The sequence below is a fragment of the Protopterus annectens genome, chromosome 2.part1 (assembly GCF_019279795.1).
Source record: "Protopterus annectens isolate FY-2018-M chromosome 2.part1, PAN1.0, whole genome shotgun sequence".
Lineage (NCBI taxonomy): Eukaryota > Metazoa > Chordata > Ceratodontiformes > Protopteridae > Protopterus > Protopterus annectens.
In genome coordinates, this window is record NC_056729.1 from 1,644,773,820 (window position 1) to 1,644,788,795 (window position 14,976).

Sequence of the window (14,976 nt, forward strand, 5' to 3'; positions counted from 1 at the left end):
AAATGGTTTGCTTGGATATGGCCCTCCCTTGAGAGGCTGTAGCATAGGAAACAAAGAGCTGGTCAGTTTTTCTGAAAGCCTTAGTTTTATCCAAGTAGTAACGAAGTTGCCTGTGAATGTCCAAGGAATGCAGGAGTCTCTCTCCATTGTTCTGTGGGTTGGGGAAGAAAGTGGGTAGGTGGATGGTTTGATTTAAAGCTACACTGGAAACCACCTTAGGCATGAAGGATTAGTTTGTAGAGAAACTCTGTCTTGATGGAAAATGAGGAAAGGTTCCACTGCCATAAGTGTCTGTAATTCTGAAACTCTCCTAGCAGAAGTTATTGCCAGGAGCAGGGCAGTCTTCCAGGATAGGAACTGAAGGTCTGCAGAAAAAGCTGGTTCAAAGGGAGGTAGCATTAGTTTTTCCAGAACAAAGTTGAGGTCCCATGTTGGTGTAGGGGCTCTTCTAGGTGGTCTAATGTTTTTTGCCCCTCTGAGGAACTGCCTTAGAAGAGGATTTGAAAATAAAGGTGGATTAGTGTCGTAGTGAGCTGAAATAGCTGAAGCATGGATTTTAATAGAGGAGAAGGAAAGTCCTTTATGGAACATCTCAGCTAAATACTGCAGAATGTGAGGCATATGAGGCTGAGTTGTGTCTTGGCCTTTAGCTTGGTTCCAAGCACAAAACCTTTTCCATTTGTCCGAGTAAGCCTTCCTGAAGCTTGGCCTACTGGCCTCTAGAATAACATCCAGTACTGCTTGTGAAAGAGGGGCTGGTGGGATGCTTAATTGATTTGCCATGCAGCCAGGTTTAAGGTTTTGATCTGGCTGTGTAGAATCTGCTTGTCTTGCTGCGTGAGTAAATGAGGAATTTGAGGCAATATCCATGGTGGGCTGTGAGACATATTCTTCAATAGCGGGTATCAGTGCTGGCGTGGCCAGTCTGGGGCTATGAGAATCAGTCGAGGTTTCTCCTTTTTGACCTTCAAAAGAACGTTTGTGAGAAGAGGTAATGGAGGAAAGGCATATGCCATCAGGTTTTTCCAACTGAAGGAGAGAGCGTCCACTTTCCAAGCTTGATGGTGGAATGTCCTTGTACAAAATTTTGTCAGCTGGTAGTTTTGAGGACTGGCAAACAGGTCTATATTTGGTAGACCCCATCTTTGAGTTATCATTGTAAATATTTGTGGGTCTAGCTTCCACTCGTGGGGATCTTTGATGTTTCTGCTTAGGTCGTCTGCCAATGTGTTTTTCTGTCCTGGCAGGAATTGAGCCTGTAACTGGACTTGGTAGGCCAGAGCTGTGTTCCATAAGATTATTGCTTGCCTGCAAAGAGGGTAGGAATGTGTGCCCCCTTGTTTGTTTATGTACTACATTACTGTGGTGTTGTCCGTCTTTATTGCAAGTTGTCCTGGCTGTAGTAGATCCTTGAAGGCTGTCAGAGCTTTCTGTACAGCTAGCATCTCTTTTTGGTTTATGTGCAGTTTTCTTTGTTCTGCAGTCCATAGGCCTTGAATGCATTGTCCTGCCATGTGTGCCCCCAAGGCATAGTCTGAAGCATCTGTTGTGATAGTTTGTCTGGGTGGGGGCAAGACGAAAGGCTGACCCTTGTTGAGGTGACATGCCTGTGCCCACCATAGAAATTCTTGTTAAAGGCAGGGAATGAGAGATATCACTGTGTCCAAGCTGTGGCTGTGTTGAGACCATATGCTTTTTAGGAACCACTGTAATTTCCTCATATGCAGTTTTGCAAATGGTATTATCAGAATGCAAGATGCCATGAAGCCCAAAGCCTGCAGAATTTTTCTTGCAGTAAATTGGGTCTTTGTTGCCATTGTCTTGAAATATTGAGTCAGTTGTAATTGCTTGTCTGGTGTAAGATAAGCCTTCTGGGCCATTGTGTCCAAGCTGGCACCCAGGAATGTCATTTTTTGTGAGGGTACTAGTTTTGACTTCTTTTCGTTTACTATGTACCCCAGACAATTTAGTAGATGCTTCACAAAAGCCAGATGTTGTAAGAGAATGTCTTTTCTTTCTGCTTGGATGAGGCAGTCGTCCAGATATGGATATATTTGAATTCCTCTTTGTCTGCAGTATGCAATTACTGGTGCCAGGCATTTTGTGAATATTCTGGGCAAAGTAGATAAGCCAAAGGGCAGTGCAGAGAATTGATAATGGGTTGAACCTGCAATGAAACGGAGGTATCTTCTGCAACTTTGTCTGATAGGGACATGCAGGTATGCCTCCTTGAGGTCCAACGTTACCAGCCATGCTTCCTTGCCCAACATGGGAAGTAGCTGCTGTAGTGTCAGCATCTTGAATTTGGGAACTTGTAAGTAAGTGTTTAGAATTGAAAGGTCCAGAATTGGTCTTCAAGCATTTTCTTTCCTGGGTACTAGGAAGAGTCTTGAGTAAAATCCTTGGCCTTGCTCTTGAGTTGGTACCCTTTGAATGGCTCTCATGGCCATGAGAGCTGTAATTTGTTTTTGAGCCTCTGCCCTTTGATTTTGTGGCAGGTTTGGCATTCCTCTTTTTATTGGCAAGGTGTGAAAGTGGAATCTGTATCCTCGTAAAATTATGTCTAGTTTTGCTTTAACATGATCAGGCAGACTTTGTTCTTTTAACCAGGCATGCCTACGTATAACTGATCCAGTGACAGCTGCTCTGCAGGAGGCCTCTAAAGAATCAAACCCACATTGTAAGGTATGTTTGCCCACCTGCTCAGTGGCGTGCAACAAATCCTGTACTTCTTTCATTTCAGATTGTTGAGGTAAGGTGGTTATCTTTTGTTTTAACTGAGATATCAGAAATTGCTGATACTTAAGCATATGAAATTGACAGTTTAATGTTCTCATACCTAAAGTGGCTGAGGTGTAAACCTTTTTCCCCCATCTGTCTAGTGTTCTTGAATACCTTTCAGAAGGTACTGGATTTTTAGCCATGGAAGCCTTAGCCCCCTTGGGACCCTGGGAGATAGTCTCTGGGTCAGCTACTGGGCTTTTGTAAAGGAATTTGTGGGAATCAGGTACTCTGTAGTATCTGTCAGGCTTGGCCGGGGTAGGAGGTAGAGAGTCAGGGTTGAAACTGGATTCTAAGTAGACATCATCCACAATGTCCAAAACAGGAGGGATGGCTAGAGGTCTGTGTTGGGGGAGTAAAAGAAACTCTCTCAGCCTTTTCTTGGAATCAGAGTAATCCTGACCTTCCCAGTGAAAATGTTCCCTCATAGTGTGTAAAGTTTCCCCAGAAGAGTAATCTTCTGGAGGGGAAGCTGAGGGAATAGATTCCTCAGCATCAGAATCTTCATAAGGAGAGAAGGAATAGTCTTGGCCCTCAGAGGAATCCGAAGAAATAGACTGTTGTTCAGAGGAAGCAGAATCCTCCTCTTGTCTAGGCCTTTTGTCAGGAGGAGGCTGTGAACCCCTGATAAGAGAAATCAAATCTTCAGCCATTTTGAGCATCTGTTTCTTAGGCATAGGGCCTTGAACAGGAGACTGAAGTGAAGCTTTATTCGATTTAGAAGGAGCCTTCGACTTGGAAAACGTTTTGACTGTAAGAGTCGTCAGTCTGAAAACGCCTTCAGAAACCGATGGCGTTTCAGAAGTGCCGACGTCCTTGCAAGTTAAATCGTCGGAAGGGCCTGAAGTAAAAGGCTGCGTCAGCCTAGTACATTCCGACAAAATATCTGTAGCGGTCTCAGGTTCCAGAACTGCGGTAGTCAGAGGCTGCGTCAGAGCCTTACTGATAACAGGAGAACCGGAGACCGGATCAACCGAGGCCTCGGAATCAGGATTAGGCCTGGGCTGTCGGTCCTTGTCCCTGCACTTTTTATGCACGCCGGTAGTAGGTAGCTCCGATGGCATGTTATAGTTAAATTTTCTACCAAAAAAGTGTCATGCAAAATCAAATCGTCTTTTAATAGTACGTTTATTAAATCTAGCACAAAAATGACAAGAAGTGACATCGTGATCAGGGCCTAGGCAAGGTATGCAGTAAGAATGAAAATCCTTATGAGGTATTTGCTTCCCACAAGAATTACAATTGTTAACTTTTTCTGACATCGGTCTGAGGCAAGAAAAGTTTCCCCAACGGGGTACTTAGCTTTATAGAAGACTTTAGTCTGAAATTCGAATTCGAAAATCTCAGGAGTCTGCCGACCGGCACTTGCGAACTGCTTCTGCTTTGGGCACAGCGCGGCAAGAAAGACTGAAGAAAATGGCATCAGTTGCAATATTTGTACCCCTGGCACTCTGACGTCAGGGATGCGGCGACAGCAACCGACGTCGGACCAAGACTTTGGAAATCCGGCCAACTGCGGGACCGCCTGACGACAGGATAACCCAAGTGTGATGACTGCAGCAGGGTAACACGATGAACATCTATGGACAATGATACAGGGATGACTGCAGCTGTATTCTGATATACATGGATGGCCAGAATTATGCTCAGTGACAGATAGATGATCACAGCTGTTCCCAAAAAAGGAAGGGTAACCACAACACAGAAGAGAAGATTCATGACATAGCCATAACATTCTAGAAAGAATCACAATGAAAGCATTTTCATGCACAGGATATAGAATACAAGTGGTCAGATTCCATACTTGAGTGGTAGATACAATTTAATCTGCACCCAAGCTATGACACAAACGTTTTCATAAAGTGGTTATAGCTACAAATAAAGTAACTGACAGCTGCTTTCTATGCAAATGACCTGGCCTTAAAGATGTATATAATCATTAAAAAAAGAGTCAGGATTGATAAATTGACAAAATCCCCAATTAATCTTGTTAACTGGTGCAAAATAAATTCAGAGTGTAGATTATGGTAACCATCTGATTCATGTGTTTGTAATATAAACAGCAAGAAGTCACAGTGAAACGTTTAATTTATTTGTAGAATGCTTTGTAAGTGGCATATACAATGCCATAATCATATATATTTGTATGCAAATTAATGAAAGTAACTTGAAAAATAAAAAAAAGATTAGTGTTTTAGCAATACAGAGCAGTACTAAAGGCATTCTGCTGATCTCTTTTTGGTAACAATTGCTAAGACAATGAAATTGTGTTTCTGAAAATATAATTAATGGTTGTACAAATAATAATATTCTATGACTACAGTTTTTCTAAAATACTGAAATACGATTGCAAGATTATATTTTTCATTTGTTGCTGTCAAGCAAGTTCCATGCCTTCCAGTTTACAATAACCTTAACTATAGCCATCAGAACTGTGTGAATAATATATTTAAAGACGGATTCAATTGTGATTGCATAATCTCTTCTAAATGTCATTTATCGCACCTGATAAGCATGCTGCCGGTGACCGGGCTGTTAATTTCTGTGCCTGCTGCTGTCTTCCACCTTGCCTTGCCCCCTTCATTTCTTTCTTTTTTGGTGCAGTTTTGTGAGCTGTTTTAAAACTGGCTTTGACTTCTTTGTCATTTTTGTCAGAATCTACCTTAATCTCAGAATACTTGGCAGAATTGCCACCCTCAGGTTCCTCTGCTTTTGCCCCCTTTGCCTCACTCTTTGGGTTCATAGTTTTTTCTACATTTAATTGGACATCTACATTCCCCTCATATGTTTTGCTGCCTTCATTTTCTTTACAATAATTAGATGATTCAGTTTGATTTACGCAGTCCTGAGGTAGAGTGTTGTTCTTTGCATGTATGTCCACTACAATGTTTTTTAGTCCATTTTCTTCTGTAACAGTTTGGCCTTTCTCAGACTCACTGAAAGTCCTCCTTTTCTTTTCCATTTCGCTCCTGTCACTGTCTCTTTCATTTTGCAGCTGCTTATTTTTTACAGTTTCTTTCACCGCAGCAGTCATTGCTTCCTCTGAAAGCTCGTCATCATTATTGAGGTAGAAGATGGATTTCTTTCCTGGAAGCACTGGCTTTGATCCCCACATATGCTCACTGCAGTGGCTGCCAAGAAAATAAAACAGTCATTATAAACTTTTCTACTTTATGTTTTAGCATTTGAAATGAATTAATATGTTGTTGCTGTGTCTTTTGGCTTTTCCCGGTTAGGGGTCGCAACAGTCTGCTAATGATTGGCAGTAGATTTTTACGTGCCGAGTTGCCAGCCCTGACACACAACCTTCAACGAAGGTACGCCCATTCACGCATGTCTCCACACAGAAGATGCTCTAGCTGAGACTCAAACAGGACAATGTCTTACTGTGAGGTGACAACGCAACCGTAGCACCATATGAATTGATATATATTACAAAGACTAACTCACGCCAGCTATTTCATCTGTTCTTGCTAGTTTTGTATACTTTGTATACAAAAGATACAATGCAGAATATTCATACTGATTTTCAAGATTAAAATTGGGAAAGGGGATGTGCATAGATGGATTTCAAGGTTAAAATAAAGTTTGACAGTCCTTCTGTATTGTCTGTAACATTTTGAAGTTCAGAAGAACAAAACTACTGAAAGATTATTTAAAACAAAACATGCCTCATCAACTAAAACTGCAGAAGGGTTACTATTTTTTAGGACTGTTAGAATTTCAGAATATTGACAGTAAAGAGTTCTACAACTTAAATAAAGAAACCTTTAGCATGAGATAAACAGCACATACAGAGAGTAAATGGTTGTTTAACTATAGATTACTATTATTCATACCAGAGTGCTGAAGGACTTCTGGAAAATCATTTAAAATATGAATAATATTCTTGAAAGTAGATTAAGTCTTCTCTCAAGACCCATTTACAAATGCAATTCTCTGATATTAGAGGAGAAGGCAGAGTAACTACAAAGTCACGTGTAACAATTATAACTTTATAGTGATTTAAAATGTGTATAAAATGAAGCTGTTCAATGAATAATAGGTTTATTGCTATTCAGGGTATATTTAACTGCAGTGGTGGTGCTGCGGTAGCATTGTCGCCTCACAGTAAGACATTGTCCTGTTCGATTCTCAGCTAGAGCATATTCTGTGTGGAGACATGTGTGAATGGGCGTACCTTCATTGAAGGTTGTGCATCAGGGCCGGCAACTCGGCATGTAAAAATCTACTGCCAATCATTAGCAGACCGGAGTTCTGCTGTGGCGACCCCTAACCACGAAAAGCCGAAAGACACAACAACAACATTGCTATTCAGAGTACACAGCTGTTGTTATCATAGAAACCAAAATATCTAACAACCATGTAAATACAAGGTTGTTTGCACACTGCTAGTACCACATTACAATTACATGCAAAAATTATTTAAAAGTTTTTTGAACTACTGGATAACGTTAATTTCTATTCCAGTTTAAAAAATTTCCATTGTTGTGGCCATTACACTGTACACATGCAAGGACATTCAGAAATGCTGTGCAGCTCAAAAAATAAAGATGAAACAGAAAGGTGTTCAAATTCTTGCAAAGCAAATGTAATCTGGCATTTAAATATTACTACACAATTAAATGCTATAGAAAAATGTTACCAGAGGTCCAAAGACCACTTTTCACTGAGCATGCAATACATTTATATTTTTAGGATACGCAAACTACAGACAAATAGTACGATTCTTAAGTGCTTATTTTTTGACCCATGTGGACCCATTTAAGGCTGTACTGAAGTACACCAATGTGAAAAAATTCTTCTAAACAAAATTTAAAGGTCAATTAGGTCATGCTGTTAAACAATAGAAGTCTTAACATGAAACTGCACTCATTGCAAGCATTCCTCACCCTGGAAGATGCTGACATTTGTGCAGTCACTGAAACCTGGTTCAAAGCTGCTGAGAGCACCCCAGCCTTACCAGGCTACTTGTCCTACCATACTTTCAGACTCCAAACAGAGGGCTACAAATCCAAAGGAGGTGGAGTTTCAATATTTATCAAAGACATACACACCTCCAGGCTGGTCAAACAGTATGATGACAGGAGACACTCCAGGTGCAGTTAACTAATGACAAAACACCTTTCAAATCATAGTTAGCTACAGACCCCCAACCATGACTCAATAGGCCCACTCCACATATTTGGACTTACTTGAATCCATCAAGATTCAACCCTCTACCCTGATCCTGGGCAACTTTAACTACCCAACCATAGAGTGGAAGACCTATTCTAGCTCAGGCATGAATGCCCAGAGATTCCACAACTTTGTCAATGCCAATACATTGGATCAGCTGATCGGTAACCCCACAAGAGGTGAAAATATCCTGGACCTGGTATTAACCAGCATGAGTAGCCACTGTAGTACCCCTACAGTGTCATCCTCCTTGGTAAGATCCAACCATAAAGCAAATACTTTCCATCTTCCCTGACCCCCCCCCCCTTTGCCAGGGTCAAACAAAACACGTTTCCAAAGCTGACTACAACCTCCTGAGAGCAGATATAAGCAGCTTCACAGCCACCATCCCTTCAGTTGAATCAAGCACTAATGTCCAAGCCTACAACAAAAAACTATATGAGCACCTATATAGCTGCATAGACTCAACAATATCTGACAGGACCAAATCATCTTCCTCAAGGAAGAGTAAAACTGTCTGGTGGACAGCAGCAATAAACAGACTCTACAATAAAAGGAAAAAATTGTTGTCCAGTACCAAGAAGGAGCAGGTGCCAAGTTAGAAGCAATCTCTCCTTTGTCTGAACAAGCAAATAAGGTCAATGGTGAAATCCTCTAAGGCTAACTTCGAGTCCAAATTAGCCACATCCACTAAGGACAATCACAAGGCCTTCTTCGAATGCATCTGCAGTCTCAAAGGTGACTCCCAAATCTGCTCTGAATTGGTGGTCAAGAATACCACATACACAAATGCTGTAGATATAGCCAACCTGCTAGCAGGCAAGTTCAGTGAAAACTTCACCCTCCGTCCCCCCATCAGTAAACCAGGACATGTGCAGCACCTGCCTCCCTCCCATCATCACCAGGGAGCAGGTTATCAATGGCCTCTCAAAGGCAAAAACTACAGCCTCCATGGGACTCGACAATATCCCTGGCTGTGTCCTACATGAACTCAGGCAAGAGCTATCAGCACCACTATGCACCCTATTCAACCAAAGCCTGTGCACTGGCTCCATCCCAGCAGAATGGAAGACAGCCACTGTCATCCCTCTACACAAAGGTGGAGTGTCCACTCACCCAGGCAATTATAGGCACATCAGCCTAACTAGGCTGATCTGCAAGGCCATGGAATGCATTATCATGGACCTTATAAACAAGGACAGTGGCAGCCTCCAAACACACAACCCCACACAGTTTGGTTTTGTCAAAGGGAGATCATGCCTGTTAAACTTGGTCACGTTATTTGAAAAAGTTGCCAAAGCCATGAATGAGGGCAAGACAGTGCACACTGCCTACCTTGACCTAACAAAAGCCTTCAACACTATTCCCCACTCAGGCATAATAGATAAACTCTGCCAGCTAGACATCAACCCATATGTTACCAGATGGGTAGCTAAATGGCTCACTGATAGAACCCACTCAGCTAAAATAAGGGAAGTCACCTCTAGTAGTAGACCCGTAACAAGCGGTGTACCCTGAATATCCATCTTGGAGCCTCTACTGTTTGGATATACTTTTTTGAGGTGCATGCCAAAACCAGTGGTCTCTGACTGCAAGCTGGGCACTGTCATAAATTCCCTTAGTGATGTGAACATCCTCCAAGAGGGCTTTAACCAAACTAATGATTCATGCCAGATGCATGGCCTAAAACTGACTGCCAAAAAATGCATCATTATCCCCTTTGGGGAAAATGGTGTCCCCTCTAATTATCACATTAATAACAATGTACTAAGCATGCAATCAGTTGTGAGGGACTTGAGCACCCAGGTTAATAGCAGCCTGACTTTTGACCACTATGTTGCCTCCGTTGTACTAAAGACTTTCTACATGGCCCACCTCATAAGTAAGGGTATTTCATCCAGGAACAAGGAGGTCATAACATCCCTTTGCTCCTCCCATATCAGACCCATTATTGAGTACAATGCCCCCATCGGCATGTACCTTGCCAGGCACATGCAGCAGGTGGAGAGACTACAGAGGTTCTTGAAAAGGAAAATCCAGGATATCAAACACCTATCCTATACAGATAGGCTAAAAGCCCTACCCCTCTACCAACTCTCATACAGACTGTTCAGATGTGACCTGTGTCTGGCATACAAGGCTGTCTCAGACTCAGCCTTGATGGAGTTGCTGCATATCTGTAAGTCAGACTCCACTCATGCAACCCACACTCAAGGTCTTAACCTGGTCTATGACATTAACAGAACTTGTTGATGGGCTAGATTTGTGTCCCAATGACTCCCCCATCTGTGGAATAGACTTAATTTCCATGTCAAGCAGAGTACCTCACTAGCCCTCTTTAAGAGGAACCTGGACAACTGGATGGGAAATTGAAAATATACCCCTGGGATCCCACCTGTGTCCCTGCTAGACAGGGAAAACAGGTGCTGACTTTGTGGGAACATCTGTGAAATTCTTGGCTGGGCTTATAACAGCCTCCGAGCCAGTAGCCTAGTATTGTCCTATGAACCTAAGAACATATGAACATAGTAAAATGTAAAGCAATTTTAGCAAATGCCAAAGTGCATATATTTCAATAATACATCACAGCCTGTCACTAACAAACTTAAATCCACACCATCCTCAATGGACTGGTCAACAAATTCTGAGTTCTAAACCTAGCACTGCTGCAGAACTTCTCACCTCTATACTGACTGACCTGCAAAACTCCTGCTTCCCAGTAGTCCAAAAACTATACAAATCAAAAACTAATAACTGGTTAAACTACAAGTTTAAATCTCTTCTGCTACTCAGATACAAGGCATGACATCCTTGGAAAGCCTTTCCCAGTACCATAAACAGACGGCACTGCTCCCAGCTGTGCAACCTTGCTAAGCAAGCAATGTGCAATCATAAAAGTCACCTGATGAAATCATGCCAAACGTCATTAATAAAATCACCAAAAAAATCTCTGGAAACAGGTCAACCATATTACAGGATGGAATAACCTTCCCTCCATGAATACCACATCCTTTCAAATTTCTGCCTCTGACTTCCTTTCACATTTCAGCAATCATACCATCCCTTACTCTAGTCAATTCCAAATCCTTTACCACCATTTTATAAATCCCTTCTTTCTATTTTAGAAGTATCACATTCACAGATTTCTTCACACGGCAGAGAGAACTTCATAATTCTACTGAAACACATCTGCAACATGTGTATTACACTTAATATTAAGCCTAGTATCTGACAAAATGGCATTAGAAAACCTCTGCCTAAGAAACGCAGTCCCTCAAATCTATCAGACCTTAGGCCATTTTCTATTCTCCCTACCCTTGGAAAGTTTCTTGAAAAATTACTTTCAAAAGCAGCATAGCTTTTGGTCTGGTTATAGTACATCCACAGTTATCTGGACACTCAACAACATTCTTCTTGGAATGGACAAAGGCTTAACTAGTGGAACCATTTTTACTGACCTTACCAGAGCCCTTGATCTTGTGAATCACTCAGTCCTCCTAGAACATCCCACCGAAATAGGCATTAGCGATAACATACTACCCTGGTTCAAAAACTACCTCTCTTACCACCTCACCACCACCACCACACATGCACTAGTAACATACACTTGAGCTCAAAGATGTTACAAACAAATACACCAAAAATGAATATAAGAAAGTATGCATGTCCACACACCACCTTCACATTGCTATTTGTCACTGTGAGGTCACAGCTCCCTGGAGAATGAGCACTCGACAACAAAGAGTGAAAAGGTGTCTCACTCTTTCTTCAGAATGGGGTGATCTTGGATAACATTAAAGTACAACAAATCTTCCCTGTATGAACCGTGCAACAAAGCACAAGCAGTTACCTCATTAAGCTGTAAGGATTCATTAGCTGTGATACAATAACCTTTCATTGAGTACCAGCATGTAAGCCTGAAGCTTGATATATAGTTTCATTCTAAAGTAGTCAGAAAGAAACTTGTGAAGTAAATAACCCAGTTCTTTGGTCATTTTCAAGTCAAACCATTGTATGTTATGGCTATCAAATTCCTAACCACCTTATTTAAAACAGAAGCAATTAGAAGACAGATGTGTGTAAATGTTTACAAAAGATGTATACTTTATTGGATTCACTAGTTCCCATATTTGATAAGGAAGGTCATTGCATTGATGATGGAAAACAGGGATTTGAGTTGTTGCACATTGAATGATGTATAAACTGTTGAAAAATAGTGATATGCTATTTTACGCAGGCCATTCCAAGAAATATTTTTCTTATAATCAGGAGGTGCATATTAAAAAGTACTTTACGATCAAGAAATATAATCTGTGGAGTGAGTACAGACATACAGAAAAAACTGTAAAATGATGAATTTAGTCATTACTTTAATAACTGCAATGAAGCAAAGAAAAATATTGTTGTCAGCACCAAGTTAAGTAGAATATTTTGAAAAATGCAGAGACTGATATAAAATATGCCAGCATAACAAAGCTGAGAGTAAAAGCAGTGTGATTTAATCTAAGAGCTAGCAAGAAGAAGACAGGGACAACCTGGCCCTTCTGAGGAGAAAAATGAAATTCAGGACAGATGAAATACAAATTTTTTTTTTTGGGAGGGGGCGGGGATTATCAGAAGTCTACAGATGAGACACAACTATGAGTTCCTTCTTGTTCAACTTTCACAAGTCATTTTTTTCTGTCATTTTAAATGTCAACTTTTGTTTCCTGAAAGTTTGATTACTGTTGGAATGGTCTTGGTGATCAAAATCTTCAACGGTTGGAGAGCATAAGCTCCATTCCAAACAAACTCTAGGCCAATACAAATGCTTGATTTCATGCCACGATTCTGTGGTGGCATAGGACCACTTTATGTTGCCTTCCACGGCAGATTTACATAGTAATAAAGTGATACAGAGAAACAAAGCAGTGAAAATCCTTAATCTATGTCTGCTCCTCCTTACTTTACAAAAAAGAAGGAAATGAGAACCGCAAAAATGAAGAGAGATCCGTCTGCTGTCTGAGGATCATTACAAAAAAGAAGGAAATGAGAACCGCAAAAATGAAGAGAGATCCGTCTGCTGTCTGTGTGTGTTTTCATTTTACTCCTCACTTTATCGGAGGATCACAGGACTTACAAGGCAACTGAGCCAGGAAGTCATTTCATCCTTTTCTGTACCTACCTTTAGGCTTTGCCTCACTTTGCAGCTAGAGACAGGTTAGTCATACCAAGATGAATTAATGAATACTCATCCAGTCTTCCAGCACCTTTTGAAATGAAGACAGTGTGTCACACTGCTTAATTTGAAGTGGAAGTTTGTTCCAGAGAAGTTAAAGGGATACATTTGTCCCACCACCTTGTCATTTTGATTTGATGGAGTAGGTTTACATCTGTGGCCCTTATGTTCGTTAAGACTGCTAGATTTAAGAAGGCATAAGAGTTATTGAACTACTGGGTCCTTTATCGCCCTATACATACTGGATCTCTTATGGCCCTATACCCACTGGATCCTTTATGGCCCTATACACACACTGGATCCCTTATGGCCCTATACATAAGACACAAGTCATCCCTAAGGAGTCTACAATAATAAATAATAAGATATACCTTCTAGTCTTTTCCGGTAGCTCTGGACTGTTAAGCCCTCAGTCTTTTTAGTTAGGAATGTTCTGAACCTAGCACTGCTGCAGAACTATTCACTTATATATTGACAGACCTGCTTGATATGCTTTTTAAGGTACCTCCCATTGGGAGCATTGTACTCAGTCATAGGCCTACTCAGTACAAGAAGATGAGCACTTCCTTTGACTTAGAGGAAATACCTTTTGTTATAAGCTGTGGAAGGTAGAAGAATTTCCTAACCATCATTGCACATGGTGGTCAAATGGAAGGGAACTATCTACCCATGTTCCTAGGATTCTCACAACTTGCTCAGTTTGAAGTTGTGTTTTTTATACTTGTTGTATCTTTCGGCTTTTCCTGGTTAGGGGTCGCCACAGCGGAACTCCGGTCCGCTAATGGTTGGCAGTAGATTTTTACGTGCTGAGTTGCCAGCCCTGACACACAACCTTCACCGAAGGTACGCCCATTCACGCATGTCTCCAGACAGAAGACGCTCTAGCTGAGATCCATGGATCGAGACGATGTGCGACATGGGTCCCGTGAAGTGGAGAGTGGGCAGCGTGTAGTGGTGTGTTCTTATTGTGAGGCAACAGCGCTACCGCAGCACTACTAAAGGCTGGAATTAGGGGTTGATTACCAAAGGTAACAATGTTGTACTTTTAATAGGTTCATATGAATACTAGGCTAACTGCCCTGAAAGACCATTTTAAGTCTAGCAAATAACTCTAGGTCAGAATCAAACTCTGTACTTTTTGTCAATCAGGTGAAGACATTAAGCATCATGATAAACCCAGTTAGTTTCAGCTTATTTTATAGACACTAGTTTTTATGAGTATAAGCTTCTGCTGGAGTACACGTATGCCAGAAGTGGACTTGACAAAAATTCACAGCTTACAATCATTCACAAAGTTTGTTAACCACATATTCCCATTTGATATATAAAGGTGTTGATGTTTGTTTATTATGTTTTCCTGCAATTTGGTATGTAATGCCCTAGCAAAGTCAAGGTATTCTGTGTGGGCAGTTAGCTCATTGTCCATGGCCTAAGTCATCCTCTCAAGGATGTTAAACAAACATTTCCCCGGATTTACTAATCTTCGGAAGTGGCAGTTGAAGAGGAGGATGGCAGCGTGCCATGCATATTAATGAAGGCGTGCTGCCTGAACTCCTAATGCTACACGGAGCATGGACGAGTGCAGGGGACATGACCGAGAGCAAAGCTCTCAGAATAAACATGCCCCTGCAAAGTAGAACAGAAGAATGTGCAAATAAATGAGCGAGACAGCTCACAAGTGTCCGCATATCCCCACCAACAGTCCCCATGTGTTCAACAGCAACAGTACAGTCAAATAAAATGAAGAAACCTTATTATTTATTTTTTTTAAAACCCCGAGTACAGCTAACCGCAGGTGC

At 41.3% G+C, this 14,976-nt stretch overlaps 1 protein-coding gene across 1 annotated transcript in view; it reads right to left on the minus strand.

Annotated features, from left to right (window-relative positions):
- Window positions 1-14,976, minus strand: part of LOC122795006 — a 650,722-nt gene that overhangs the window by 218,116 nt on the left and 417,630 nt on the right. Inside the window, exon 2 of the mRNA XM_044063592.1 lies at window positions 5,287-5,912. Within this exon, the coding sequence (XP_043919527.1) occupies window positions 5,287-5,912 (626 nt within the window). The remainder of the gene's footprint in view (window positions 1-5,286; window positions 5,913-14,976) is intronic.